The following is a 27,649-nucleotide window of genomic DNA, read 5'->3' as shown; positions in this document are numbered from 1 at the left end:
CCACGTCAATTCTGAAGAACTCTACTATAGACCCATGTATTTAGCTAGTTCAGAGAGAATAATCAACATTGTGCATAACAAGATAGAATCATAACTCCTCTATCAGCTGATCCAACAGGCAGGAACAGGGAGACAGAACACTGAGAGCACAGCAGCCAAGGTTACAGGTGCGTGTGCTCAGTCAGGACAGTTTGAACTGATAAACTGGGTCAAAGTTATGGACCTTGGAAAATATTTCACCAACAGTGATGACTTCCAAAGAGAAAAGCAAGCACACTCGGAATAAAGTATAATTTTATTTGCTTGGCACTTCCGGGTATTTCTCCACTGGTTCTCCATGTTCACAATACAGTGTAACTGTCACGTTTGAAGGGACGAAATCGTGACATCTTCACGTCTCCCAGCATGGTAAATCGTCACATGTTCACGTATTGCCCTGATACCGGGTTGAATACAGCAGTGTTATCTAATCCTGACCCTCAGTGTATATTTTTGTGTATTTTGTAGTTAAAAAAGGTATAAAGCCCACATCTGAAGGCATAACATGTTTGTATACCTTAAAGATCTCCTACCATCAAACAATCAATTATTCAAAATACTTGAGGCTGGAGTCCCAAATGGTCTCAGAATCTACACCTGAAAGAGGCTTCTGCCGGACAGAGGTGAGCAATAAACTTTGGCCTATAAGATCTGTCGTTTTTGGAAAGTTCCTGACCCTGACCAGCTATGGTTGTCCCTATAAGTTAATTTCTTAATTGATATCAATAGCAATGAGGAAAAAAAACAGCCTACAAAGTTGGGTTGTTGTCTTCGGGTCAAATCTGACAGATTTACTAGTTTTATCAATCATAACTTGTATCAATCACGACTGTATTGAACAATATGGTGAGTGCCTTGCTAACACTGTAAATTATGAAACAGATGTTTATAAACAAATACTTTTATTTTGATTTCAAATATATTTATATATGATTTATTTATGAGATTTTTTTAATGAACTAGTTCGTCAACAGAACTTCATAATTTACAACACAACAACGAACATTTAGGACACTGTCATGTTTATATTCATGTGCGATTCCCAGGATGGTGGCCAGGTCTTTTTGCTGAAAGAAAAACAAGGCAAAAAAAAAACAGTGAGACATTTTTTTTCAATTTCTGAAATATGTTGAGTATACAAAATCCTTTCAAATGTATTCTCAACCCTAAGAAGGGCCATACACATAACGGTCCTTTTTTCAAATCCTGGATGCTAGGCCTGTCGGTCGGGCCTTTAGTGCCTACTCTTGTTCCGACTTTCCAAGGAAACTGAGGGTGATCCTTATGCTGCTAAGCTTCCAACCACCGAAAAGTATTCAGCGTGAGTAGTAATAATGATGCCGCATTCGTCTCAATAGTATGTATAAAAGATTGACGGGTCACACCTCCCCCAATTATGCAAATAAGCTAAGTCCCGCCTCCCCTTTGTTGGAAGTGTGAGATCCCAAGTAGGTGTGATATCCCAAGTAGGTGGGAGATCCGTCGATAGGAGGGGGGTGATGTGTATTCACAGGTGTGAAAAGCCCCCACTGTTGCGCCTTATGGTGCATAATAAAAACATTAAAATAAATAAAAAAATGCTGTTTCAATCACATTAGTATGCATACAAAGTGACAGGTGGGCCCGCCCTCTGTTTGTGTGTGTGTGTGTGTGTGTGTGTGTGTGTGTGTGTGTGTGTGTGTGTGTGTGTGTGTGTGTGTGTGTGTGTGTGTGTGTGTGTGTTTGGGTGTGGGTGTGGGGACCTTCACTCCTGAGCTATTGGTGCCTGTCTTAACACCCCATGGCCCTGCAGTCGGCCAGAGGCTGTAAAAGTCCTGGAAAGCAGGCAGGCAGGGAGGGGGGTTTGAGAGATGACTGTGTGTGTATTAGAGAGCCTGAGGAGACACTTCAGCCCATGCCTGACTGTTTATCTGTGCACTTTCAACTGTACAGAATACAACACAAAAAAATGCCCTGTGCTGCTAAGAAATAAGTTCAGAAAGCTCTGACTCCAGTGGAACACTGTTAGAGTCAAAAGTAACTCTCAATGTATTTCAGACAGAGTATGCGAATTCGGTCTGATCAGAACAAAGAAAGCACCTTTGCTATACCTAGTCAAAAGTGTTGATTAAGTTAGTCTGCACACACTCCCTTACTGTCACACTTTCCTCTTCCTATGGTTGTCAGGCCTTTTGCTTTATCGGCAGTGTGTGTGTGTGTGTGTGTGTGTGTGTGTGTGTGTGTGTGTGTGTGTGTGTGTGTGTGTGTGTGTGTGTGTGTGTGTGTGTGTGTGTGTGTGTGTGTGTGTGTGTGTGTGTGTGTGAGAGAATTTCTTCCCCCTTCCTGCCATCTCTGTTTCTGCTGATGTGTAAAATATACAAAACAACGTTTTATATACTTACTCTCTTGTTAAAAGGTGATGAAGTTTGCAGCGTAAACCAGCCATCAGTGTTCTAGTTTTAAGGTTTTGCATACCTCAAAGTATGTCTTAAAGTATCTTGGCATGAGAAAAAAGACAAAATCCGTCTAGGCCATTAAAAAGAAACCGAATTCCACGTTTTACAACTGAACAGACACAAATGCAGACTTGACTACTTGGCAGTTGATGCAGATTTGTCTTTTTTCATCTCTCAAAGGTTTGGGTCCTGTTCAACACTGGGTACAGAAATATATTCAATATATAGTCATTTGTACGTAAAGATTTTTTAAGTTGTAAGCACTTTTTGATTGCATTTAAAGTTGCTGTAGACAACTTATCATAATGAAGTAGTTGATTGCACACATTTGTAATGGATGTAGAATAAAGACGACATTAGCATTTAAATTGGCTCCCTATAAGACTTGCTTTCTCTATGAAATTATGTCTGGCTCTGAGTAGTGTTCTCCCTTTCACAATAAAAGCCCAAACACAATACTTTCTGAATCACTGCAGGAAGTAATGTGCTAAAATGCAAATACAAATAGCTTAGAGTAGCTCCCAAGAAGTTGAACAATTGGAAAACCGCAAGGACTGTGGAAACACCTACTGGCAAAGGATTGTGGATGCAAATTATGCAAAGAGGAAGAAAAAACATTATATCTAAAGCTAGATAACACAATCTACGTATTGACAGTATGAGTACAACAAAAACAGTATGCATGTTGATGCAAACGACGATGTTCAGTAAACGATCAATAAAAATCGAAGGATCCAATGTATTTTTAGATGGAGCAGAAATAGAACTAGTCTCCCAGTTCAAGTATCTTGAACAGGGAGTGTCATATTGGACTCGAACTTGACTTTTAAGAAACATATCCAGAAAGTATCCAATACCATTAAATTCAACTTGCAACATTTTAAACAAATTAGACCTTTTCTTAACTGTCAATGCTGCAAAGTCATACCTCCACTGTATGATTCTATCCCACATTGAATACTGTTTTACAAACTGGTCGTTCGCTTGTGCCACACACACCTGAAACCCATAGAACAGCTGTTCAAGAGAGCTATCCAGGTGTTTGACAGAAAGCCACAGTCCTACCACCACTGTACCATCCTTGAAAATCACAATTTCTTGAGTTTTTGACAATTTTAAGTCTTTTAAAAGTATGTGTTTTTAAAAAAAATAATATTTACATGGGTTGGCCCCCCTCCCCTTGGGGGAATTCATCCACAGAAAACACACTGGACGCAGCACTAGGTCAGAAACCAGAGGAGACTGTGAAGTCCACTACAGACGGACCACCTTTGGACAAAATGTCCTCTCCATTAAAGGCAGCTCATTGTGGAATAGCCCCCCAACTGAGATACGGGATTGTCCCACTCTCAATAGTTTTAAAGGTCAACTTAAAGAATGGTTGAGCAACAAACAGACGTGTAATCACCACTAAATAAATGCACTTTAACACAGGGGTATCTCCTCTTGCACTTTTATGGAGCGCTTTTTATCTTATCTTGCACTTTATATATCATAGCTGCTACATTGTACTGCCATGTGGTAAATGCTTGTATGCTGCTCATGCTCTTTCAGCATATCATGTATTTATTTTTGCTGTATATATATATATATATAAATGTCATGTTCTTATATGCTGTATGTGACGGGACTATAGATGGAAATTAGCTCAAAGCTAAAATCCGGCTCATTTACACTTGTAAGCATTATGTTTGTTTTAAAGTGTTCATCAATGTGCACTACGGTGGCCCTGAAGAAAATTAAACATTAAAATATGTTATCGATGTCCCCATTCCCAGTTTGTTTTGGGAATAATTGCGATGTTTACTATGTTTTGGTAACTCTTAACAAAACAGAATTTTTGTAAAAGACTGCGACTCTAAAAGGCAAGTTTGTGATTTTAACACTATTTAGATGAAACAATACATTATACAATATTACGACTTTTTGCCATATTTTTAACACAATATACTTGTACCTTTTTTTTGTGGTTGTAGGGCTTCAAGATATTTTGCATGTCATGCATAAACACGGTGTCATCTTTTCCTTGAAACTGACGTGCTGTCCGTTTTACAAAACAAGTTATTTTTCTGCTTCTTCATCCTCTGAATTTTCCTCCCCCGTCCCTCTTCCTTCAGCCAGCACAACAAGAATCAAGGTGGATCTGTGAAATGAAACACCTCTTCCCAAAGCGTGACTTCCCTATTGACAGCATGCGTCTTCGGCAGTAGGGTCTAAACCAGGGGTGTCAAACTCATTTTAGCTCAGGGGCCACATGGAGGAAAATCTATTCCCAAGTGGGCCGGAGCGGTAAAATCATAGCATAATAACAAAAAAATGACGACAACTTCAGATTGTTTTCTTTGTTTAAGTTTAGTGAACTTTAGTGCAATAACAGTACAAGCACATTTAGACTTGGCGTATCAACAAAAAGCCATACAACAACATTAAGTCATATACTGGGAATGAACAAAATACAAAAACTCTTCTCAAATAACTAATTTGTCATTTTAACATATTAATCCTGTACTAACTCACCAAATGATTGAGACAAATTGAGGTAGAAACTTTTCAAGAGGGTTGAGTTACTTACTTCCTGCCTTGTAGGCTACATTACTTATTGATAAATAAAAGCTGTGCAATGCATGAACAATTTCAACAAACCTAACTTATGAACTGAAGTTACTGTCATTATTACAGTAAATCACACACTGTTCACTTTCTTTCAATCTGCACAGAAGACAATCATTTTTTAGATAACTATATCAGGGTGCAGTGTCTTATGCAGCATTTTAAGTTGGGTTACCCACTGTTGTTTTTGCTCCTGAAACCTGGCATCTTTTAGCTTTCACAAGTGCATCAATATCAGGGGTCAAAGCCTGAGTGGCAGCCAATTTCAGGATCTCATTTAAGTGCTTGTGCGTGAGCCTTGAGCGCAGCTTTGTTTTATTGATGCTCATTACAGAGAAAACTTGCTCACAAATATACGTGGTTCCAAACATGCACAACACTTTTGCAGCAAGGGCTGTCAAGTTGGGGTAACCTGGCAAAAGATACTGATAACATGTGTCTAAGCCAGCTGCAGCAAATTTCCCCTTCAAATCTGAGTCACACTGCAAGTCTATTATTTCAAGTTGAATGTTGACGGGCAGATCAGAGGCATTCGCGGTGAATGGCGAGCAGAAAACTTTGAAGTCTTTCTCCAGTTCACCAAAAATCTGAAAGCGTTGCTCAAACTCCCGCAATAGTCCTATTAGTTTATCTTTGAACCGCTTCATGTCTGCGACATGTTGGGTATCGCACACATTTTTCAGACAAGGAAAGTGCGCTGCATCACCTCCCGCGAGCTGCGTCTCCCACAATGACAGCTTCAACTTGAACGCACATACGCTGTCATAATACTGCGTTACAACTTTGTTGCGCCCCTGCAGCATTGTGTTCAAGTTATTCAAGTGCTCTGTAACATCCACCATGAACGCAAGATCCTGCATCCATTCTTTGGACTTAAATTCTAACACTGGTCTGCCTTTTTGTTTCATGAATTGTTCAATTTCCTCTCGTAAATCAAAGAAACGCCTCAGCACAATGCCTCGGCTTAACCATCTTACCTCGGTGTGGTAAGGCAGGCCAATTGGCCAGATAAACTAACATGCAGAACGTACGGTATGTTTGAAGACTAACCATTTATCCAGTTCAAGCTGTCTTTAAGATGTGACATTGCGCTATGACTATTCCCCGTAAAATGGTGACAAACTATTACTTATTCTTAAATTTGACCTCTTGCTGCTTGGTTGAAAATGATAGATGAAAAATAACTTTTAAAAAAAAGACTCAAACAGCGAGGGACATTATACTGGTGAAATAAAACTCTCAATTCTAAAGTCACCCCGACCAGAGGCAACACGATTGTCTGAATGACATGCCCGATTTTTTCTTCAGAAACAATTACAACGCGTTAATGAAAAGACTCTGGCTCACCGACTTCATTACTGAGATCGACCAGACTCTTATTGATAAAGACATTTTCACGGATGATTGGAGGATCCAAGGCGCTTCGGAGGCTTTTCTGCACAATCTCAAAAATTGCAGACGCCTCAAGGAGAGACTTGAAAAGATCCATGCCGAGTTGGATGGAGAAGAAGAAGACTAATAACCTGCGGTTGGTTGAAGCCAGGGATTTTTTCTTTTTCGATACATTGACTTTATCTTTAAAGTAAAATAAAAATGGGGAACTACTATGCAAAACGCTCGGTATATATTGATCAGAATGTAGTCAATACCCTTTTAATAAGTGTGGTGATGAGGACGATTGAAAACAGAGTGAATAGTGATACCCGTGTAAACAGAATGGCTGAAGTTTGTAAACTAGAAGACATTTTGGATATCGTTCGTTCTGGCAGTACTATTCCTGGTCATTGGGAAACGATTGTAAACGAAACATTTAAAGTGGTCCTGGAATCTTCATCTTCCGAAACATTCTGTAACATTACCGAAGAAATGAAACAAACATCAAAAGTGTATAATGTGCTCTCATTGTATGCTCTGTTTGTAGATGTAATGCATCTTTGTGTCAAAAACAGCATACACATTAATATTTTGACTGAAGTGAAAAAACTCCATCATGATATTTCCAGTAATCTGGGGAATTCTAAGCTGGAGACGGTCCTGGGGATGTTACAATCAGTATAACTATTGATTTTGTGTGTGAAAAAATTAAAATGTAAAATTTTTTTTTTTAAAGTGTTTTTTACATTTTAAAAACTGTTGTCTTCATTATAGCAAGGGGAGCGTGTCTGATACATGTGTATTACAGTCCTTCACATGCACTGTTGTCTTCATTATAACAAGGGGAGGGTAACAGGGAAGATGCATGATACATGTGTATTGAAACGTGCATATTATACCCCCACAGAAACACGGAAACACGGAAACACAGAAAAACTATAGGTTACTTACGTAACCCCAGTTCTCAGAGTAACATGAAGTGAGATGTCTCACTATGGGATGCGCCTCATCGCGGAGCAAACAGAAGCATCAATCTCATTACGCCAATCCTGATTGGCTGGTGATCTTGACGTCAGCGTCAGGGAATCCACCCCCTATAAGTGGCTTGCGCTACGCCGCATGCGTCATTCAAAATAAGCACCTCTTCTCGCTTCACCATAGCAAGGAGGGCCGTCTGGTGAGACATCTCACTTCATGTTACTCTGAGAACTGGGGTTACGTAAGTAACCTATAGTTCTCATTCATAACACTCCGTTCGATGTCTCACTATGGGATATTGTAGCTCCCGTATTGCCAGACGAGCTTATCTCGAAAGTCACCAAGACCAACCAGAACTTAACAGTTAGAGCTCTAACTCAGCAGGGGGCCCAGCACTGCATGGGCCACACTGGGAGCAGAGACGTCTAATCTGTAAAAGCGGACAAAAGTGAGCGGCGAGGACCAGCTCGCTGCTGCACAAATGTCTTGGATGGAGACACCCTTGAACAAAGCCCAGGATGTAGCCAGACCACGAGTCGAATGAGCACGCAAACCCGAAGGTGCCTGCAGACCCTGACTCGTGTAAGCCAAAGCAATTGCCTCCACAATCCAGTGAGAGAGCCGTTGCCTAGTAACAGGCTTGCCCTTCTGAGGGTTAGCCCAGGACACAAAGAGTTGGTCATTATGACGAAACTCTTTTGATCTGTCCATATAAGTGCGTAAAGCACGGACTGGACATAGCAAATTCGGCTGCTGTTCCCCGGAGGGACACAGCGGCGGAGGAAATGCCTCAATGTCAATGGGGGTACATGAACCAACCACCTTAGGTATAAAGGCAGGGTTGGGCTTCAGCAACATTCTCGTTAACCGTCGGGCGAACTGAGTGCATGAAGGATGTACAGATAGCGCATGAATGTCACTGACTCGCTTGGCGGATGCCAGGGCCAGTAACAGCACTGTCTTGAGTGACAGGTGCTTCATGTCAGCTTCTTCCAGCGGTTCAAATGGAGGTCGAGTGAGCCCATCTAAAACCACTGTCAAGTCCCATAAGGGCACCAGTGACCTGGAAACAGGAAGGAGCCTGCGAGCTCCCTTCATAAAACGGCAGACCAGAGGATGCTGGCCGGCCGTCTTACCCTCAAAACCCACATGGCATGCAGCAATAGCAGCCAGGTACACTTTGATCGTGGAGAAAGCTCTGTGTTTATCAATTAGGTCCTGTAGAAATGATAAAATCACTCCCACAGCGCATTGAAAAGAGGTGTGCCCCTTTTTGAAGGCACCAGTCCTCAAACACCCTCCACTTACAGTCATAAAGAGACCTAGTGGAGGAAGCTCTTGCACTCTGAATAGTGTTTATCACCATCTGCTGGAGACCCACTGCATTCAGATTATACCACTCACGGGCCAGGCCCATAGGGCCATGCGCTCCGGATTTGGGTGAAAGATCGTCCCCCCCGCCTGAGACAGTATGTCTCTGCGTAGGGGGAGCTGCCACGGCTGACCGCACAGCAGCTGATATATCTCCGCCAGCCAGTACCTTACAGGCCAGTGCGGAGCTATCAGGATCATTGTGTGTCGCCGTTCCCTCACTCTGGCCAGAGTTGGGGGTATCAGCGCCATGGGTGGAAACGCGTACAGGAGGACCGGAGGCCAAATGTGCGCGAGCGCGTCCACGCCTAATGGTGCGTTTTGATCGCGCATTGAAAAGAAAAGCTGACGGTGAGCATTTTCTTTTGATGCGAACAGATCTACCGCGGCTCGGCCGTAACGCACCCACAGCTGGCTCACAACCATTGGATGTAGAGTCCAGTCTGCATATAGTGGTACGCTTCTGGACAGCAGGTCTGCCCCGAGGTTCATCACACCCGGTACGTGCGTCGCTCTCAGAGAGAGGAGACTGCCGCAGCTCCACAAGATCAGTTTGCGTGCCAGCATATGTAACTGGAGAGAGCGCAAACCTCCTTGTCGGTTTATATACGATATTGTGGTCGTATTTTCCGTCCTCACGAGGACATGGTGTCCTCTGAGAAAAGGCAGAAAGCGTTTTAGGGTGAGGAACACCGCTAAAAGCTCCAGGTAATTTATGTGCGACCGCTGGAGGTCTCTGCTCGAGAGACCCCTCACCGGACGACCTTCGTAAATACCTCCCCAGCCTGTCAGACATGCGTCTGTGGTGACCACCTTCCGTGAAAGGACAGCACCCTGTAAACCCAGGAAGAGTACAGTCTGTGCCGGGCACAATATGCTCTTTTCTGTGTTTATTATGAAACCCAGGTTGAGCAGGTGCTTTACGAGGACATTTGTCTGCGTAATAGCCTCCTGTTCCGACTGTGCGAGAAGCAGCCAGTCGTCTAGGTAGGTTGCCAGGCGAATACCCTGTTGTCTTAACGGGGCTATCGCGGCTTCCGTACATCGTACAAACACTCTTGGACTGAGAGACAGACCGAAGGGAAGTACTCTGTATTCGTAACAGATCCCCTGAAATGCAAACCTCAGATATTTCCTGGGTGGATAATATACTGGGATATGGAAATACGCATCTTTCAGGTCGACTGATGTAAACCAGTCGTTTTGTCGCACGAGACGCAGCAGAGATGTGTGAGTGAGCATTCTGAATTTGTATCTTTTTAGATACACGTTCAGAGCCCTCAAATCTAGTATTGGCCAAATTCCGTTCCCTCCCCGTTTGGGAACGAGGAAATACTTGGAAGAAAAGCCGCTCTGACTCCGCTCGGCGGGTATTATAGATATAGCCTTCTTTTCTAGAAGCGAGAGGATCTCTCTTTCTAGAATGTGGGCTGACTCCCCTCGGGCCTGTGAATACAGAACGCCCGAGAAACGAGGGGGGGTGACAGCGAATTGGAGTCTGTAGCCCCGTGTAACTGTCTTGAACACCCAAGCAGACGTTGTGAGCATCTTCCGCTGTTCGCTCCTTAGAGCCAGCGGAGATGTCACGTCTTTTGCCCTCTGAGTCTCTACTTGTTGTGTTATGGGGCCCTCTAGTGTCTGAACACGGTGGTACCCCAATTTGACAGTCCCCAACGACACTGCGCATGCGCGTGACGGAGGTGCCTTCACAACCCCAGCCGGCACTCCGCCTGCACGTGACGGTGGTAGCCTCACAGCCCCAGTCGTCACTGCGCATGCGCGTAGCGGCGGTGCCTTCACCGACCCGTTCATTGTCCGCCTTTTGAGAGAGGCCGTAGCTGCTCTCAAAAGGGGAACAAATGGCGGGCTGTTTATTGGTTTTAATGTTTTCATTGTTTTCTCTTTCATTTTTCTGAGCTGCGCCCTCAGCCTGAGGCCTGGATGCGTCAGCGGAAAATGCTTTATCTGAGAAAACAGAACAATATTGTGAAATGTGTTTTGGTGCACTTGAGGATGGCGTTGAGGCATCTCTCGAGGCAGCGGGAACACATCTGGAGCTGGGGAACCTTCCAGCTCCGTCACCGAGGGAAGAAGAGGAGGCTGTCAGGCCGCCAGCTTCTTCTTCCTCGACTGCTGGCCGAAATTCCGGGTTGGCTGCGCCTGGGCTGCAGACGGAACCGGAGATTTTCTGGGCCAACTCGCCCTCGTCTCCTGCCTGGGCTGGGGACTCGGGGTGGGCCGTAACCTCTGCTGTTTCGGTACTTTAAACCGAGCAGCTGAGGTAGCTTGGGCGAAGGACTGCCGCTGTGAAGGCAGCGGCTGGACCCTTCGAGGAAGACAGAGGTGGAGGGCCTCGTCTTCCTTCTTCTTGGACTCGCATCTCTTCTGCATAGAAGCGAGCGCAGATCCAAAAATCCCCTCGGGAACGATGGGCATGTCCAGCACATCCTCTCTTTCCCGGTCTGGGAGGTTGGTGAGGTTGAGCCATCTAGCTCTTTCCTGCACCACTATAATTCCCATTGCCTTTCCCGTGGCTTGGACGGCGCAGCGTTGAACGCGGAGACAGATGTCCGTGATCGTGGCTATCTCGTCCAGTACTGCCGGTCCAGGATTACTTGACAGATCCTCGCAGAGCTCCGCTTGTTAAGCGGTTAGCAGCGAGGAAACGTTCAAAGCCCTGGCAGACAATGCTGCGGCTCTGTAGGACCGTTCAGTCATGGTTGACTGGAACCGGTCCGCCTTTGCCGGCAGCGTGGGGTTCCTGCTCGGTGTAGTCGCCATCCTCGGGAGGAGGTGAGCTGCCACCAGCGGTTCCATCGGCGGTATGCGGAGCAGGCCGAGCCTCTCCATACCGTCGCAGTCTAGGGAGGAGGCACCCTGGATTGGGGCCTTGTTGCTGAAGGGCCGGTCTCTCTACGAGACCGACACCTCATCCAACATCTCCGGGAAGACCGGCAGGAGTTGCCTCTTTGTCCTCGTTGCTTGGGGCCAATTTTTCCCCTCGTAACGGGAGCTGGAGGTCTCCTTGGCCATTTCGGGCCATGGGATGTCTAGTCTGGCTGCGACACGCTGACACACGGCCTGCAGGTCCATACTCAGACAGGGCGAAGCTGGCGTGCTATCGCCCGGGAGAGCAGCCATTGCTCCCGGCGTTGCAGCCTGAGCCGATGACATGAAGACGTTGTCTTCCTGCTCATCAGAGTCGGACAGGAGGAATCCAGAGGTTTCATCCTCTTCGTCCTCCGTATAGTCCAACTCCAGGACATCTTCTGCGGGCGAGACCATGGTGAGGTCCAGCCGGGGGCCCCAGCTTGGTATAGCGTGGGGCCCCGCTCGCACGTCCCTCGCTGCCACCGAGTCCCAGCCTGACACGGCGCGGGACTCCGGTTCTGCAGCTGCCACTAATGATGAGCCCCAGACCGACACAGTGCGGGGCTCCATCTCTGTGGTGGACGCCCCCGTGTCTTGATTTCCGTCCGGTAAATCAGAGGACATGAGGGGGTCCTGACCAGACAAGCTAGCTTGGCGAGCTAACCGTCGGCGGAGGCTCTTCACGGTGAAACGGGCACAATGCCCGCATGAGCCGGGGTTGTCGATAGCCTCCTGGGCATGTTGCAGCCCGAGGCAGGACGAGCACACCTGGTGTGCGTCTGTGTCCGAAATCTCCAACCCGCAGCCGCAGAGCCGAGCCTCCGATTCCCTGGTTCCTCTGGTGTGAGGGAGAGACGTGTCCATCTTGTCCACCATTATGGCGACGTGGGAAGGACGCGCTCGTAGCAGGTGCGTTGCTGAGAAAAGAGAATCACAACCTGTCGTTAATCCGGAGAAAAAGCGACGGTGTAGATTTTATTCTCAAAGAATATTAACTGGTGTGTTAATACCTTTTTTATCTTCTACTCCTCTGGTGTGAGAGAGAAAAAGAAAAAACGTCCTCGCTACCGTGGTGTCGGTAGTGAGGGAAGACAAACTAGCAACACGTGTGTTGCTAGCTTGAAAAAATCAAAACCTTACCTTTATTTCCGAAGAAAAAACGGCGAGGTCGATTTGCAATACTAACTGGTGTGTTAGTATTAACAGTCTTCTTGCAGAACTATATATAGAAGTAGCCGGCGAGCGCCCGTCGACCGAAGTTAGCTTGGATAGCTTGGTTCAGTCTGTGGACTGTTAAGCTAGCCCGGCTACCAATATAGAGATGTGCTCTGAAGCGAGAAGAGGTGTTTGAATGACGCATGCGGCGTAGCGCAAGCCACTTATAGGGGGTGGATTCCCTGACGCTGACGTCAAGATCACCAGCCAATCAGGATTGGCGTAATGAGATTGATGCTTCTGTTTGCTCCGCGATGAGGCGCATCCCATAGTGAGACATCAAACGGAGTGTTATGAATGAGAACAGAAACACAGAAAACACTGAAACCACTGAAACACTGAAAAAACACAGAAACACAAAAACACAGAAACACAGAAAACACAGAAACACAGAAACACAAAATCACAAAAACATTGAAACACAAAAACACAGAAACACAAAAACACAAAAATACAGAAACACAAAAACACAGAAACACAAAAACACAGAAACACAAAAACACAGAAACACAAAAACACAAAAACACAGAAACACTGAAACACCGACACACAGAAACACAGAGACACAGAAACACGGAAACACAGAAACACAGAAACACAAAACACTGAAACACAGAACCACAAAAACAAAGAAACACAGAAACACAAAAACACAAAAACACTGAAACACTGAAACACAGAAACACAGAAACACAGAAACACAAAAACACAGAAACACAAAAACACAGAAACACAGAAACACAAAAACACCAAAACACAGAAACACAGAAAACAAAGAAACACAAAAACACAGAAACACTGAAACACCGACACACAGAAACACCGAAAACACTGAAAACACAAAAAAACAGGCTTGTGTGCTAGTATGGTTTTTGAATAAACACATCAGTATTTTAAAAAGTCGATGGGAGGCTGATACAATTTGACTTTTTAAAATGAAACAAAGATACAGGGGGGCAAACTAGGAAAGTTTCTACACGGACCACTATTGCGGTAAGCATGTTGTAACTTCCGGTTGTTGTTGTCATCTCCGGGTATCCCGTGTGCCTGTTCTGTTGCTGATAGCTTGTTATCTTAACTTAATCGATCGTTTTAAAACTCTTGATCACGGCAACTGCCTGACGTTGTAATCACACGTTACTACAGCTTAAGCACTCACAAACTCTCCTTCTCTTAGCGACTGTAACTCCACAGTTGCCTACACTCTTTTCGGGTTTGCTAACGGTAGCTACTTTAGCTTGATAGCTAGCCATGGCTCTTTCCCCACCCTCGGGTGCTATTTCCTGCTCTAACTGTCTCATGTTTGGTTACTCCCCTACCTCCTTTACTGGTACCGATACATGTGTTAAATGTAGTATAGTTGTTAGGTTGGAGGCGGGAATCATAGCCATAGAAGCCCGGCTCCGCATCTTAGAAAATAACTCAGCTACAGTAAAGCCCATGTTAGCCGGTGCGGACCGGCAAAAGGTAGCTCCTCTTAGCCGTCCCCCGGCAACTCCCGAGCAGCAGGGAGAATGGGTGACTGTTCAGAAGGGGCATAACGCGAAACCTGCAGGTCCCCACCAACCCGTTCACGTATCTAACAGATATTCCCCACTCAGCGAGACACCCGCTGAGAAGCCAACTCTGGTTATTGGTAGCTCTATTATGAGACACGTGAATTTAGAGACCGAAGCGTCCACAGTCACATGCATTCCGGGGGCCAGAGCGGGCGACGTTGAGGCGCATCTTAGACTGCTGGCTAAAAATAAACGTAAATACAGTAGGATTGTTATTCACGTCGATGGTAATGATGTTCGTTTACGCCAATCAGAATGCACCAAACTTAATGTGGCGTCGGTGTGTAGTTATGCTAAAACAATGTCGGACACCGTAATCTTCTCTGGTCCCCTCCCCAATCTGATCAATGATGACATATATAGCCGCATGTCATCATTTCAGCGCTGGTTGTCTTGGTGGTGCCCAGCAAACAATGTGGGCTTCGTGAATAATTGGACAGCCTTCTGGGGAAAACCTGGTCTGATTAAGAGAGACGGCATTCATCCTACTTTGGAAGGTGCAAATCTCATTTCGGCAAACATTTCAGGGCTCTGTGGACTTAATCCATGACAAACTGGAGTTGAGACCAGGAGGCAGAGTCGCAGTCTTACACGCTTCTCTGCGCTCTCTCCTAGGCAGTCATCCATAGGAATCCCGACCCCAATAAAATACCCAATATTAACGGTGTGTGTGTCTGCCCAAGGACAATTTAAGGTAAAACCTAATAGAGGTGTCATACATAATAACCTAATAAAAGTAAATGTAACAACTACTACAGTGCAACAAAACAGGAAGATTAAATGTGGTCTCTTAAACATAAGATCTCTAGCATCTAAAGCAATACTGGTAAATGATTTAATATCAGATTATAATATTGATATATGCTGTCTCACTGAAACTTGGTTGAGACATGAAGAATATGTCAGCATAAATGAGGCCACTCCACCCAGCCATATCAATACTCATATTGCCCGAGGCACGGGCCGAGTAGGTGGAGTTGCAGCAATCTTTGACTCAAGTTTACTTATCAATACTAAACAAAAATTAAATTATACCTCCTTTGAAAGCCTCATTTTCAGTCTTACGCATCCGACCTGGAAAACTTTGCAGCCAATCTTATTTGTTACAGTGTACCGTGCACCAGGTCCTTATTCAGAATTCTTATCAGAATTCTCTGAGTTTTTATCAGCTTTGGTACTTAAAACAGATAAAGTAATTATCGTAGGTGACTTTAATATTCATGTTGACGATGATAAAAATAGCCTTACTGTTGCATTTAACTCTATATTAGATTCTGTTGGTTTCTGTCAGAGTGTAAATAAACCAACCCACTGCTATAATCACACTCTTGACCTTGTTCTGACTTATGGTATTGAAATTGAGCAACTATTAGTCGAACCGCATAATCCTGCTTTATCCGACCATTTCTTAGTAACTTTTGAAGTACTGTTACTAGACTACAAAGCATTAGCCAAAAGCTCCTGCAGCAGAAACCTATCTGTTAGTGCTATAGCCAAATTTAAGGAAGAGATTCCACCAATACTTAACTCGATAGCATGTCTGCATGTAGGGGAGGAAACTTATACAAAATGTACACCACCCCAAATTGATCATGTTGTTGATAGTGCTACAGATGCGCTGCGAATAAAATTAGACTCTGTTGCTCCTTTGAAAAAGAAGAAAATAAAACAACATAGATTAGCCCCATGGCATAATGCCGAAACCCGCAAAATAAAGCAAAAGTCGAGACAACTTGAAAGGATATGGCGTTCCACTAAACTTGAAGAATCTCGTTTAATTTGGCATATTACTCTCAATGAATATAAGAAAGCACTGCGTAAAGCGAGAGCAGCATACTACTCTTCATTAATAGATGAGAATAAGAATAATGCAAGATTTCTTTTCAGCACTGTAGCCAGGCTGACAGAGAGCCACAGCTCGACTGAGCCTTCTATTCCCATAGCACTCAGTAGTAATGATTTTATGTGCTTTTTTAACGATAAAATTGTTACTCTTAGAAACAAAATCAATGACCTCTTGCCTTTGACCAGTATAGTGTTATCAACAGCTCCCGGAAACGTAAGTTCTAATAATATTACACTAGATAGTAAACTAGAATGCTTTTCAGCCATAAACCTTGAACAATTAAATTCAATGATTCTCTCTTCTAAACCATCAACGTGTATCTTAGACCCGATTCCAACTAAGCTGTTAAAAGAAGTTTTTCCATTAATTAGCACTTCTTTATTAAATATTATGAATATGTCTTTATTATCAGGCTATGTTCCAAAATTATTCAAAGTAGCAGTGATAAAACCGCTTCTTAAAAAGCACAACCTCGATCCAGAGGTTTTAGCCAACTATAGACCTATTTCTAATCTTCCGTTCCTCTCAAAAATTATTGAGAAAGCAGTCGCAAAACAGCTGTGTGATTACTTAAGAAACTATGATTTATTTGAAGATTTTCAGTCTGGCTTTAGAACACAACATAGCACAGAGACAGCTCTGGTTAAAGTCACAAATGACATTCTAATAGCCTCTGACAAGGGACTTGTCTCTATTCTTGTCTTGCTCGATCTTAGTGCTGCATTTGATACTATCGACCATGATATCCTATTGCAAAGACTAGAGCACTTAGTTGGCATACAGGGAACTGCTTTAGGCTGGTTTAGGTCTTATCTATCTGAACGCTCTCAGTTTGTACGTGTCAACGATGAATCTTCCATGCAAACCAAAGTTAGCCATGGAGTGCCACAGGGCTCAGTGCTTGGACCTATTTTGTTCACCCTATATATGCTTCCGTTAGGCAATATTATAAGGAATCATTCTGTAAACTTTCATTGTTATGCGGATGATACTCAACTATATTTATCAATCAAGCCTGATGAAATTAATCATCTAAATAAAATTCAAGACTGCCTCAAGGACTTAAAAACGTGGATGACCTTAAATTTTTTGATGTTAAACACGACCAAAACTGAAGTTATTGTACTTGGCCCGAAGAATCTACGAAACAAATTATCTAAAGATATATTAACTATGGATGGCATTAATTTGGCCTCCAGTGAGACTGTAAGGAATCTTGGTGTTATATTTGATCAGGATTTATCCTTTAACACCCACATAAAATCCATTTCAAGGACCGCCTACTTCCATCTACGTAACATTGCAAAAATCAGGCATATCTTGCCTCAAAACGATGCAGAGAAACTAGTCCATGCATTTGTTACTTCAATGCTGGATTATTGTAACTCCTTATTATCAGGGTGTACCAAGAAGTCAGTCAAGTCGCTTCAGCTGATTCAAAATGCTGCAGCTCGTGTACTAACCAGAGTTAGGAAAAGGGACCACATTACTCCTGTTCTGGCTGCCTTACACTGGCTCCCTATAGAACACAGGATAGAATTTAAAATTCTTCTTCTCGCCTACAAAGCCCTTAATGGGCAGGCGCCATCTTACCTTAAAGAACTCATTATACCCTATTGTCCTACTAGGGCATTGCGTTCCAAGAATGCAGGGTTGTTGGTTGTTCCTAGAGTCTCTAAAAGTACAATGGGAGCCAGAGCCTTTTCTTATCAAGCTCCACTTTTGTGGAATCAGCTTCCAGTTTGTGTTCGGACGGCAGACACCCTATCCGTTTTTAAGAGTGCGCTTAAGACCTTCCTTTTTGATAAAGCTTATAGTTAGGGCTGATTAGATTCAGCCCCTAGTTTTGCTGATATAGGCTTAGTTTGTCGGGGGACATCTTACTTCTTCCTTCTCTCTGTCTATACCTGTGTACTCTCATGTTCCGATTAACCCAGCTTCCCCAAATGTCTTTTTGGTGTCTATATACGCCGGGATCCGGAGTCATGGATGATCCTGCGGTCCTGTGTCATGGATTGCGAGTCCTGGATCTTGAGTCGTGGCTGCGGTCCTGGATCATAAGTCCTGGATGGATATCCTCGTGGATTCATCTTCTTATTATACACACATGCATTTCAAAACATTTGGACTACCTATGTTGCAAATGTATTATCTTTTCAATTTACACACGGCATCTATTGCACGTCTGTCCGTCCTGGGAGAGAGATCCCTCCTCTGTTGCTCTCCCTGAGGTTTCTCCCATTTTTCCCTTTAAACTGTGGGGTTTTCTCTGGAAGTTTTTCCTTGTACGATGTGAGGGTCTAAGGACAGAGGGTGTCGTATTGTCATACTGATATTCTGTACAAACTGTGAAGTCCACTGAGACAAATGTAACATTTGTGATATTGGGCTATATAAATAAACATTGATTGATTGACTACAAACAATCTGTTTTTCTGACTAAATTAATCCTGGCAGGTTTATGTAAAGTATAAGTGTCTTGTTCAGATAAATATTTAACTGCAGATACTTATACTACTGCGCTTCATTCACAAATACAGAAAGACAAGTTTCATGGACTTTCAGTTGTGTTTTGAAGAGCATTTGAACACATCAATATTTTAGATCAACTAAAGTATATCTAATCTTGTAATTCAATAATATATAGTCTTAAATAATCATAATAATAATGTAAATGTTTACATTACACTTCTTTATTTGTTATGCTCATACTTTTACCTTTACAATCGTTTGCTTTAATATGCAGTATATTTTTTGTATATTTTTGTGTTTGCTTCCTCCTGCTCCCTTTCGGACACATACTGTATGATTTATTATTATTATTAATATGAAGATATTATTAAGACAAGATAAGATAAGATGTTACTTTATTGATTGAACATTTTAGTTTAGAATGTGCTGTCCCACGGTAATTCAGAAGGCTCACAGGTCACATTCCGACCATTATTTAAAACAATAGGTGCTTTCACACCGTCTACAGTTTGATTTGTATAGAGGGACCTCTGTGGCTGAATGGCCAGATTAGGTGTGGCGCATTTATCATAGGTGATCAGAGCTAACTGCCTGCCGTCAGATTTCATTTAAAAAACAGATCTGATTTTAAGACTACTTCAGCGCTCATAAAGAATGATAAGAATAAGAATAATGCGTAACTGAACTGGTTTCATTAATTAGTGAGTTTATTTAACACTAGAACTGCCAATCGGGTCAATTTGTGTGATGTGTGTTGTGTATGTGCAATGTAACTTTTTTTAAATAAAATATTAAAGTCTCCCAGTCCGTGACTTTTCCTGAAAGTGTGTTATGTAGCACCCTATGTTGTTAAAAATTGCATTCTAATAGCGGGATTTGACAGGTTTAGGTAGGCCTATACAAAAACCTCTGGCGGTTCTAGTGTTAAGGTAATTAGGTACAGTAGAAGCCCTTTTTTATCAGTAACGAATTTAGCAGTTGAACATAAAAGTCAACTAACTGAGGGTCACTTGCAATGACAGTGTTGTGTCTAACTGTAAGCTTGTCACTCAGAGTAACCTACAGTTAATTTAGCTGCTGGAGAAGAAAGATCAGGGGGGAGGGGGGGAGAGAGCTGTGGTTGATGGGCCATTAGTTGTGTAAATACACAGCTGAGAGCTGCCGTTTCATTCAGACTGTTTAAAAAACGGTAACAACGGACTATTTTTCTTAGCGGATGCATGTCAATTTAAATCAATACATACAACTATTTTTTAAATCAATACAACTATTTTTTAAATCAATAAATACATTTTTTAAATCCATAAAAGCATTTAAATTAATATGGGGAGTCATGTCGTTACTTTGTTGAGAATGTGACCATGTAATAAGCAGGATAATTTGCAGCGACTTGTTCCTTATGGGGAAAATAACACCCGTCATGTATGTGTAGAGGTGTGTGTGGTTAAAACACTTTCATGAAGTGAAGGAGGTTTTCCTTCTATAAAACAGCTGTGGGCAGCAGTGAGTGTCACGGACATGAATTCATAGATCAAGGCAGACTGGTGCACACACTCTCCTGTCCTGCCAGGCGACACGCCCGTTCTAAGCCGTGTCCCTCACTCCTCACATCCCAAGCTGCATCCCCACAAGTGTATTATGTTGTTTTATCGTTTCAGATGTTATGTTTCAGTTGTGCTCTGTCTATGTTCAGTGATGCAAACTTGTCACCTTTCGGCGAAATTCGCCGTTTTGAATCTAAAAGAGGTCGTTTGTGTGATTCATGTAGATCTGCAATAAAAATATTTTTGGGTTATGGGGGTTTGGGACCCGGAGTAATCTGCGGCCGTGAGCTGTTATCATGACACGCCAGGGTGTTCTTTTTTATATATTATAATGAAGTGCGAGCTGTGTGCTAGAGTCTTCCTGCCTGTCGGCTCTGCTCATGGTGGATGTATAATAAGGCTCTGCTGCTCCGAGATGATGGTCTAGCTTCAGCTACATTACCTACGGGTGCGTTCGTTAATATTAACTGCGCGTCCAGAGTCACTGTGGCACAGACTGGACCGCTGGTGAACAGCTGTTAGAATGGGCCGTTCAGGTGTTCAGAGCAGAGCTCCGTGTCGGAGCGGCAGAGCGTGATGTGAACTGAAAAGTTTTTCTGTGGCAATATTATTTAAGGAATCGTTGAGCTAGCTAGCTAGCATACATTGTCACTATCTGCTAACGTTAGCTTTAGCTTTCTATTTGTAATAGTTTTTTTCATAGGCTATAAACAGAGGTGGTATCAGTATATATATATTGTACTTGAGTAAAAGTAGAAGTACTCAGATCTTGTACTTGAGTAAAAGTAGAAGCACACAGACCTTGTACTTGAGTAAAAGTAGAAGTACTCAGATCTTGTACTAGAGTAACATTATAAGTACTCAGATCTTGTACTTGAGTAAAAGTAGAAGTCCCAGAGTGTAGGAATACTCTGTTACAGTAAAAGTCCTGCATTCAAAATGTTCCTCAAGTAAAAGTAGAAAAGTATTATCATCAAAATATAGTGAAAGTAGCGACAGTAAAAGTAGTCATTGTGCAGATTGGTCCATTTCAGAACAATAGATATGATATGTTTTATAATGATTGATCATGAAAGCGTTCTCAAAGCTGCTAAAGGTGCAGCTAGTTTGAATGACTTTGTATACTGCAGGGTAGCTTGTGGATTTACTCCAGGTGGAACTAAAGTCTGATTTAACACTTGATTATATTTCACTTAATTAATCCAGATCTGTGAAGTAACTAAAGGTATTAAATACATGTAGTGGAGTCAAAGTACACCATGTACCTCTGAACTGTAGTGGAGTAGAAGAACAAAGTAGCAAAACATTGAAATACTTAAATAAAGTACAAGTATCTCAAAATTGTGCCCAAGTATAGTACTTGTTGAGTTTATGAACTTAGTTACTTTACACCATGTGGCTATAAAGATAAAAAGACTTAAGCCTTGCACAGAGGCCTGAAAATACATTTTCAAAATGCTCAACAGTGCTGCCAAAATTATAAACTGACTGCTACACAATTTGAAATAAATGCTTTTATATATTTCTATTAGATGTGACTCTTTGGCGTTTCTGTTATTATTAACACTGCTGCTTTAGTTGTTCTGACTGCTGAAATCCTCTGTCATTCCGTGGGGTGGGGGAGCCGGGGGCTCGGATCCTTGTCACCTTTTTCATACCTGATGAGTTTGCATCTCTGTATGTTAAAAAGCCTCAGTCACCTTAATTCATGTAATAAAAACATCTCAGGTCAGTAACACTCAAAGCTAAATGTGCAATACCATGTTCAGCTATGTTACTATTTATAATGTTATTGTTGTTACATCAGAAGATGTACATATTGAAATGATTTCTTAACTTACAGTAGGCTATTTTTTACAATGTGTGTTGGAAGGATTTATTAAATTACAATGAATATTGTCATTGTTGAAGGCTTTTAGAGAAGGGTGAACTATAAGCCTGAATGACATAAAATGTTAGAACCTAAAAACATAAAAGCCACAATAAATAAGTCACAATTATTGTAGTTATTTTTACCTCCCGTATTGCTTTCAACCCTCCAGCTTTTATGGTGTTGTTACGTCACTAACTGTAAGCTTGTCACATACAGTCTATGGTCACTCAGAGTAACCTACTGTTAATTTAGCTGCTGGAGAAGAAAGATCAGGGGGGGAGGGGGGAGAGAGCTGTGGTTGATGGGCCATTAGTTGTGTAAATACACAGCTGAGAGCTGCCGTTTCATTCAGAATGTTTAAAAAACGGTAACAACGGACTATTTTTCTTAGCGGATGCATGTGAATTTAAATCAATACATACAACTATTTTTTAAATCAATAAAAACATTTTCTAAATCCATAAAAGCATTTCAATTAATATTGGGAGTCATGTCGTTACTTTGTTGAGAATGTGGCCATGTAATAAGCGAGATAATTTGCAGCGACTTGTTCTTTATGGGGAAAATAACACCCTTCATCCAGATGAGGATCCCTCCGCTACACTTTGGGATCCTGATCGACCGACGAAACTCCATTAAAATATACATATTTTTGGTGAATTACTGAGTTTAGGCACGTTAATAACGTTTTAATGAAGTTGAATACAGTATATTCATATGTGTCAGTGATTTCATGTCAATTCGGCAAACATAAACATAAATGATCGTGGTGAAGATGATGATTAAATTAGGATTAAAAATCGAGAGCCGGGCTGCATTTCCTCCCGTTCGTTTTTTTCGAATAACAAAATTATTTTGTTAAATAACAACATGTTGATGTTTTGTGAATGATTACATGTCTCTTATTTAGCACAGAGTATGATATCCGTGACATATGGATCTTAACAAAGTTCCGCTGTACATCCAGCGTACTGTATCTGACTTTATTTCACATGAGCTCCAGTGTGGAACCTCACTGCACCTCCTGGTGGATCAATGATCCATTGCAGCTGGCTTCATTATAAATACATTTATCTATCACGGGGGCGGTCTCAAGTCAAGCTGGAGGTTTTCCCTTGAGCGAGGGCAGATCACGTACCAATCACGGCCCTCGCGTTTCAAACTGTCCGAAATGAATCGCTCCATCTGTATAAGCCTGAATTACATAACATTTTATACATAAAAACAGAAAAAGCCACAATAAATAAATCACAATTATTGTAGTTATTTTTACCTCCCGTATTGCTTTCAACCCACCAGCTTTTATGGTGTTGTTACGTCACTAACTGTAAGCTTGTCACATACAGTCTACAGTTAATTTAGCTGCTGGAGAAGAAAGATCAGGGGGGGAGGCGGGGAAAGAGCTGTGGTTGATGGGCCATTAGCTGTGCAAATACACAGCTGAGAGCTGCCGTTTCATTCAGAATGTTTAAAAAACGGTAACAACGGACTATTTTTCTTAGCGGATGCATGTCAATTTAAATCAATACATACAACTATTTTTTAAATCAATAAAAACATTTTCTAAATCCATAAAAGCATTTCAATTAATACTGGGAGTCATGTCGTTACTTTGTTGAGAATGTGGCCATGTAATAAGCGGGATAATTTGCAGCGACTTGTTCCTTATGGGGAAAATAGCACCCGTCATGCAGATCAGGATCCCTCCGCTACGCTTTGGGATCCTGATCTGCCGACGAGGCTCCATTAAAATATAAATATTTTTCGTGAATTACTGAGTTTAGGCACGTTAATAACGTTTTAATGAAGTTGAATACAGTATATTCATATGTGTCAGTGATTTCATGTCAATTCGGCAAACATAAACATAAATGATCGTGGTGAAGATGATGATTAAACTAGGATTACAAATCGAGAGCCGGGCTGCATTTCCTCCTGTTCGTTTTTTTCGACTAAACAACATTATTTTGTTAAATAACAACATGTTGATGTTTTTTAAATGATTACATGTTTCTTATTTAGCACAGAGTATGATATCCGTGAGATATGGATCTTAACAAAGTTCTGCTGTACATCCAGCGTACTGTATCTGACTTTATTTCACATGAGCTTCATTGTGGAACTCCACTGCACCCCCTGGTGGATCAATGATCCATTGCAGCTGGCTTCATTATAAATTACATTTATCTATCACGGGGGCAGTCTCAAGTCAAGCTGGAGGTTTTCCCTTGAGCGAGGGCAGATCACGTACCAATCACGGTCCTCGCGTTTCAAACTGTCTGAAATGAATCGCTACATCTGTATTTAGCGGTGATTACACGTCTGTTTGTTGCTCAACAATTCTTTAAGTTGACCTTTAAAACTATTGAGAGTGGGACAATCCCGTATCTCAGTTGGGGGGCTATTCCACAATGAGCTGCCTTTAATGGAGAGGACATTTTGTCCAAAGGTGGTCCGTCTGTGGTGGACTTCACAGTCTCCTCTGGTTTCTGACCTAGTGCTGCGTCCAGTGTGTTTTCTGTGGATGAATTCCCCCAAGGGGAGGGGGGCCAGCCCATGTAAATATTATTTCTAAAAAAAACACATACTTTTAAAAAGACTTAAAATTGTCAAAAACTCAAGAAATTGTGATTTTCAAGGATGGTACAGTGGTGGTATGACTGTGGCTTTCTGTCAAACACCTGGATAGCTCTCTTGAACAGCTGTTCTATGGGTTTCAGGTGTGTGGCACAAGCAAACGACCAGTTTGTAAAACAGTATTCAATGTGGGATAGAATCATACAGTGGAGGTGTGACTTTGCAGCATTGACAGTTAAGAAAAGGTCTAATTTGTTTAAAATGCTGCAAGTTGAATTTAATGGTATTGGATGCTTTCTGGATATGTTTCTTAAAAGTCAAGTGCGGGTCCAATATGACAATCCCTGTTCAAGATACTTGCACTGGGAGACTAGTTCTATTTCTGCTCCATTTAAAAATACATTGGATCCTTCGATTTTGATTGATCGTTTACTGAACATCGTCGTTTGCATCAACATGGATACTGTTTTTGTTGTACTCATACTGTCAATATGCAGATTGTGTTATCTAGCTTTAGATAGAATGTTTTTTCTTCCTCTTTGCATAATTTGCATCCGCAATCCTTTGCCAGTAGGTGTTTCCACAGTCCTTGCGGTTTTCCAATTGTTCAACTAATTGGGAGCTACTGTAAGCTATTTGTATTTGCATTTTAGCACATTACTTCCTGCAGTGATTCAGAAAGTATTGTGTTTGGGCTTTTTATTGTGAAAGGGAGAACACTACTCAGAGCCAGACATAATTTCATAAAGAAAGCGAGTCTTATAGGGAGCCAATTAAAATGCTAATGTCGTCTTTATTCTACATCCATTACAAATTTGTGCAATCAACTACTTCATTATGATAAGTTGTCTACAGCCACTTTAAATGCAATCAAATGTATATTTCTAACTGCTTACAACTTAAAAAATCTTTACGTACAAATGACTGTATATTGAATATATTTCTGTACCCAGTGTTGAACAGGACCCAAACCTTTGAGAGATGAAAAAAGACAAATCTGCTTTAATCAACTGCCAAGTAGTCACGTCTGCATTTGTGTCTGTTCATTTGTAAAACGTGGAATTCGGTTTCTTTTTAATGGCTTAGGCGGACATACATACACACACACACACACACACACACACACACACACACACACACACACACACACACACACACACACTGCCGAGAAAGCAAAAGGCCTTACAACCATAGGAAGAGGAAAGTGTGACAGTAAGGGAGTGTGTGCAGACTAACTTAATCAACACTTTTGACTAGGTATAGCAAAGGTGCTTTCTTTGTTCTGATCAGACCGAATTCGCATACTCTGTCTGAAATACATTGAGAGTTACTTTTGACTCTAACAGTGTTCCACTGGAGTCAGAGCTTTCTGAACGTATTTCTTAGCAGCACAGGGCATTTTTTTGTGTTGTATTGAGTACAGTTGAAAGTGCACAGATAAAAAGTCAGGCATGGGCTGAAGTGTCTCCTCAGGCTCTCTAATACACATACAGTCATCTCTCAAACCCCCCTCCCTGCCTGACTGCTTTCCAGGACTTTTACAGCCTCTGGCCGACTGCAGGGCCATGGGGTGTTAAGCCAGGCACCAATAGCTCAGGAGTGAAGGTCCCCACACCCACACCCAAACACACACACACACACACACACACACACACACACACACACACACACACACACACACACACAAACAAACAGAGGGCCGGCCCACCTGTCACTTTGTATGCATACTAATGTGATTGAAACAGCATTTTTTTATTTTTTTTATTTTTTTTAATGTTTTTATTATGCACCATAAGGCGCAACAGTGGGGGCTTTTCACACCTCTGAATACACATCACCCCCCTCCTATCGACGGATCTCACACCTACTTGGGATATCACACCTACTTGGGATCTCACACTTCGAACAAAGGGGAGGCGGGACTTAGCTCATTTGCATAATTGGGGGAGGTGTGACCCGTCAATCTTTTATACATACTATTGAGACGAATGCGGCATCATTATTACTACTCACGCTGAATACTTTTCGGTGGTTGGAAGCTTAGCAGCATAAGGATCACCCTCAGTTTCCTTGGAAAGTCGGAACAAGAGTAGGCACTAAAGGCCCGACCGACAGGCCTAGCATCCAGGATTTGAAAAAAGGACCGTTATGTGTATGGCCCTTCTTAGGGTTGAGAATACATTTGAAAGGATTTTGTATACTCAACATATTTCAGAAATTGAAAAAAAATGTCTCACTGTTTTTTTTTTGCCTTGTTTTTCTTTCAGCAAAAAGACCTGGCCACCATCCTGGGAATCGCACATGAATATAAACATGACAGTGTCCTAAATGTTTGTTGTTGTGTTGTAAATTATGAAGTTCTGTTGACGAACTAGTTCATTTAAAAAATCTCATAAATAAATCATATATAAATATATTTGAAATCAAAATAAAAGTATTTGTTTATAAACATCTGTTTCATCATTTACAGTGTTAGCAAGGCACTCACCATATTGTTCAATACAGTCGTGATTGATACAAGTTATGATTGATAAAACTAGTAAATCTGTCAGATTTGACCCGAAGACAACAACCCAACTTTGTAGGCAGTTTTTTTTCCTCATTGCTATTGATATCAATTAAGAAATTAACTTATAGGGACAACCATAGCTGGTCAGGGTCAGGAACTTTCCCCTCTGTCTAGTGATAAGATGGCAGGAAGGGGGGAGGAGGGGGCAGGGCCAGGCTCACACAGTCACCCACACACACACACACCCACACACACACACACACACACACACACACCCACACACACCCACACACACACACACACACACACACACACACACACACACACACACACACACACACACACACACATACACACACATACACACACACACACT

General features: G+C 42.2%; 1 protein-coding gene across 1 annotated transcript in view; it reads right to left on the bottom strand.

Moving 5' to 3' along the window:
* Positions 1–992: 992 nt before the first annotated feature.
* LOC307016798 (uncharacterized protein) overlaps positions 993–27,649 on the bottom strand; it is a 28,694-nt gene continuing 2,037 nt past the window's right edge. The window contains exon 5 of the mRNA XM_079646125.1: positions 993–1,106. Coding sequence (XP_079502251.1) covers positions 1,046–1,106 — 61 coding nt within the window. The 3' untranslated portion in view covers positions 993–1,045. The remainder of the gene's footprint in view (positions 1,107–27,649) is intronic.

The sequence above is a fragment of the Notothenia rossii genome (genome assembly GCF_949606895.1).
Source record: "Notothenia rossii genome assembly, chromosome: 8".
Lineage (NCBI taxonomy): Eukaryota > Metazoa > Chordata > Actinopteri > Perciformes > Nototheniidae > Notothenia > Notothenia rossii.
This window is presented reverse-complemented; position numbering and strand designations above follow the sequence as displayed.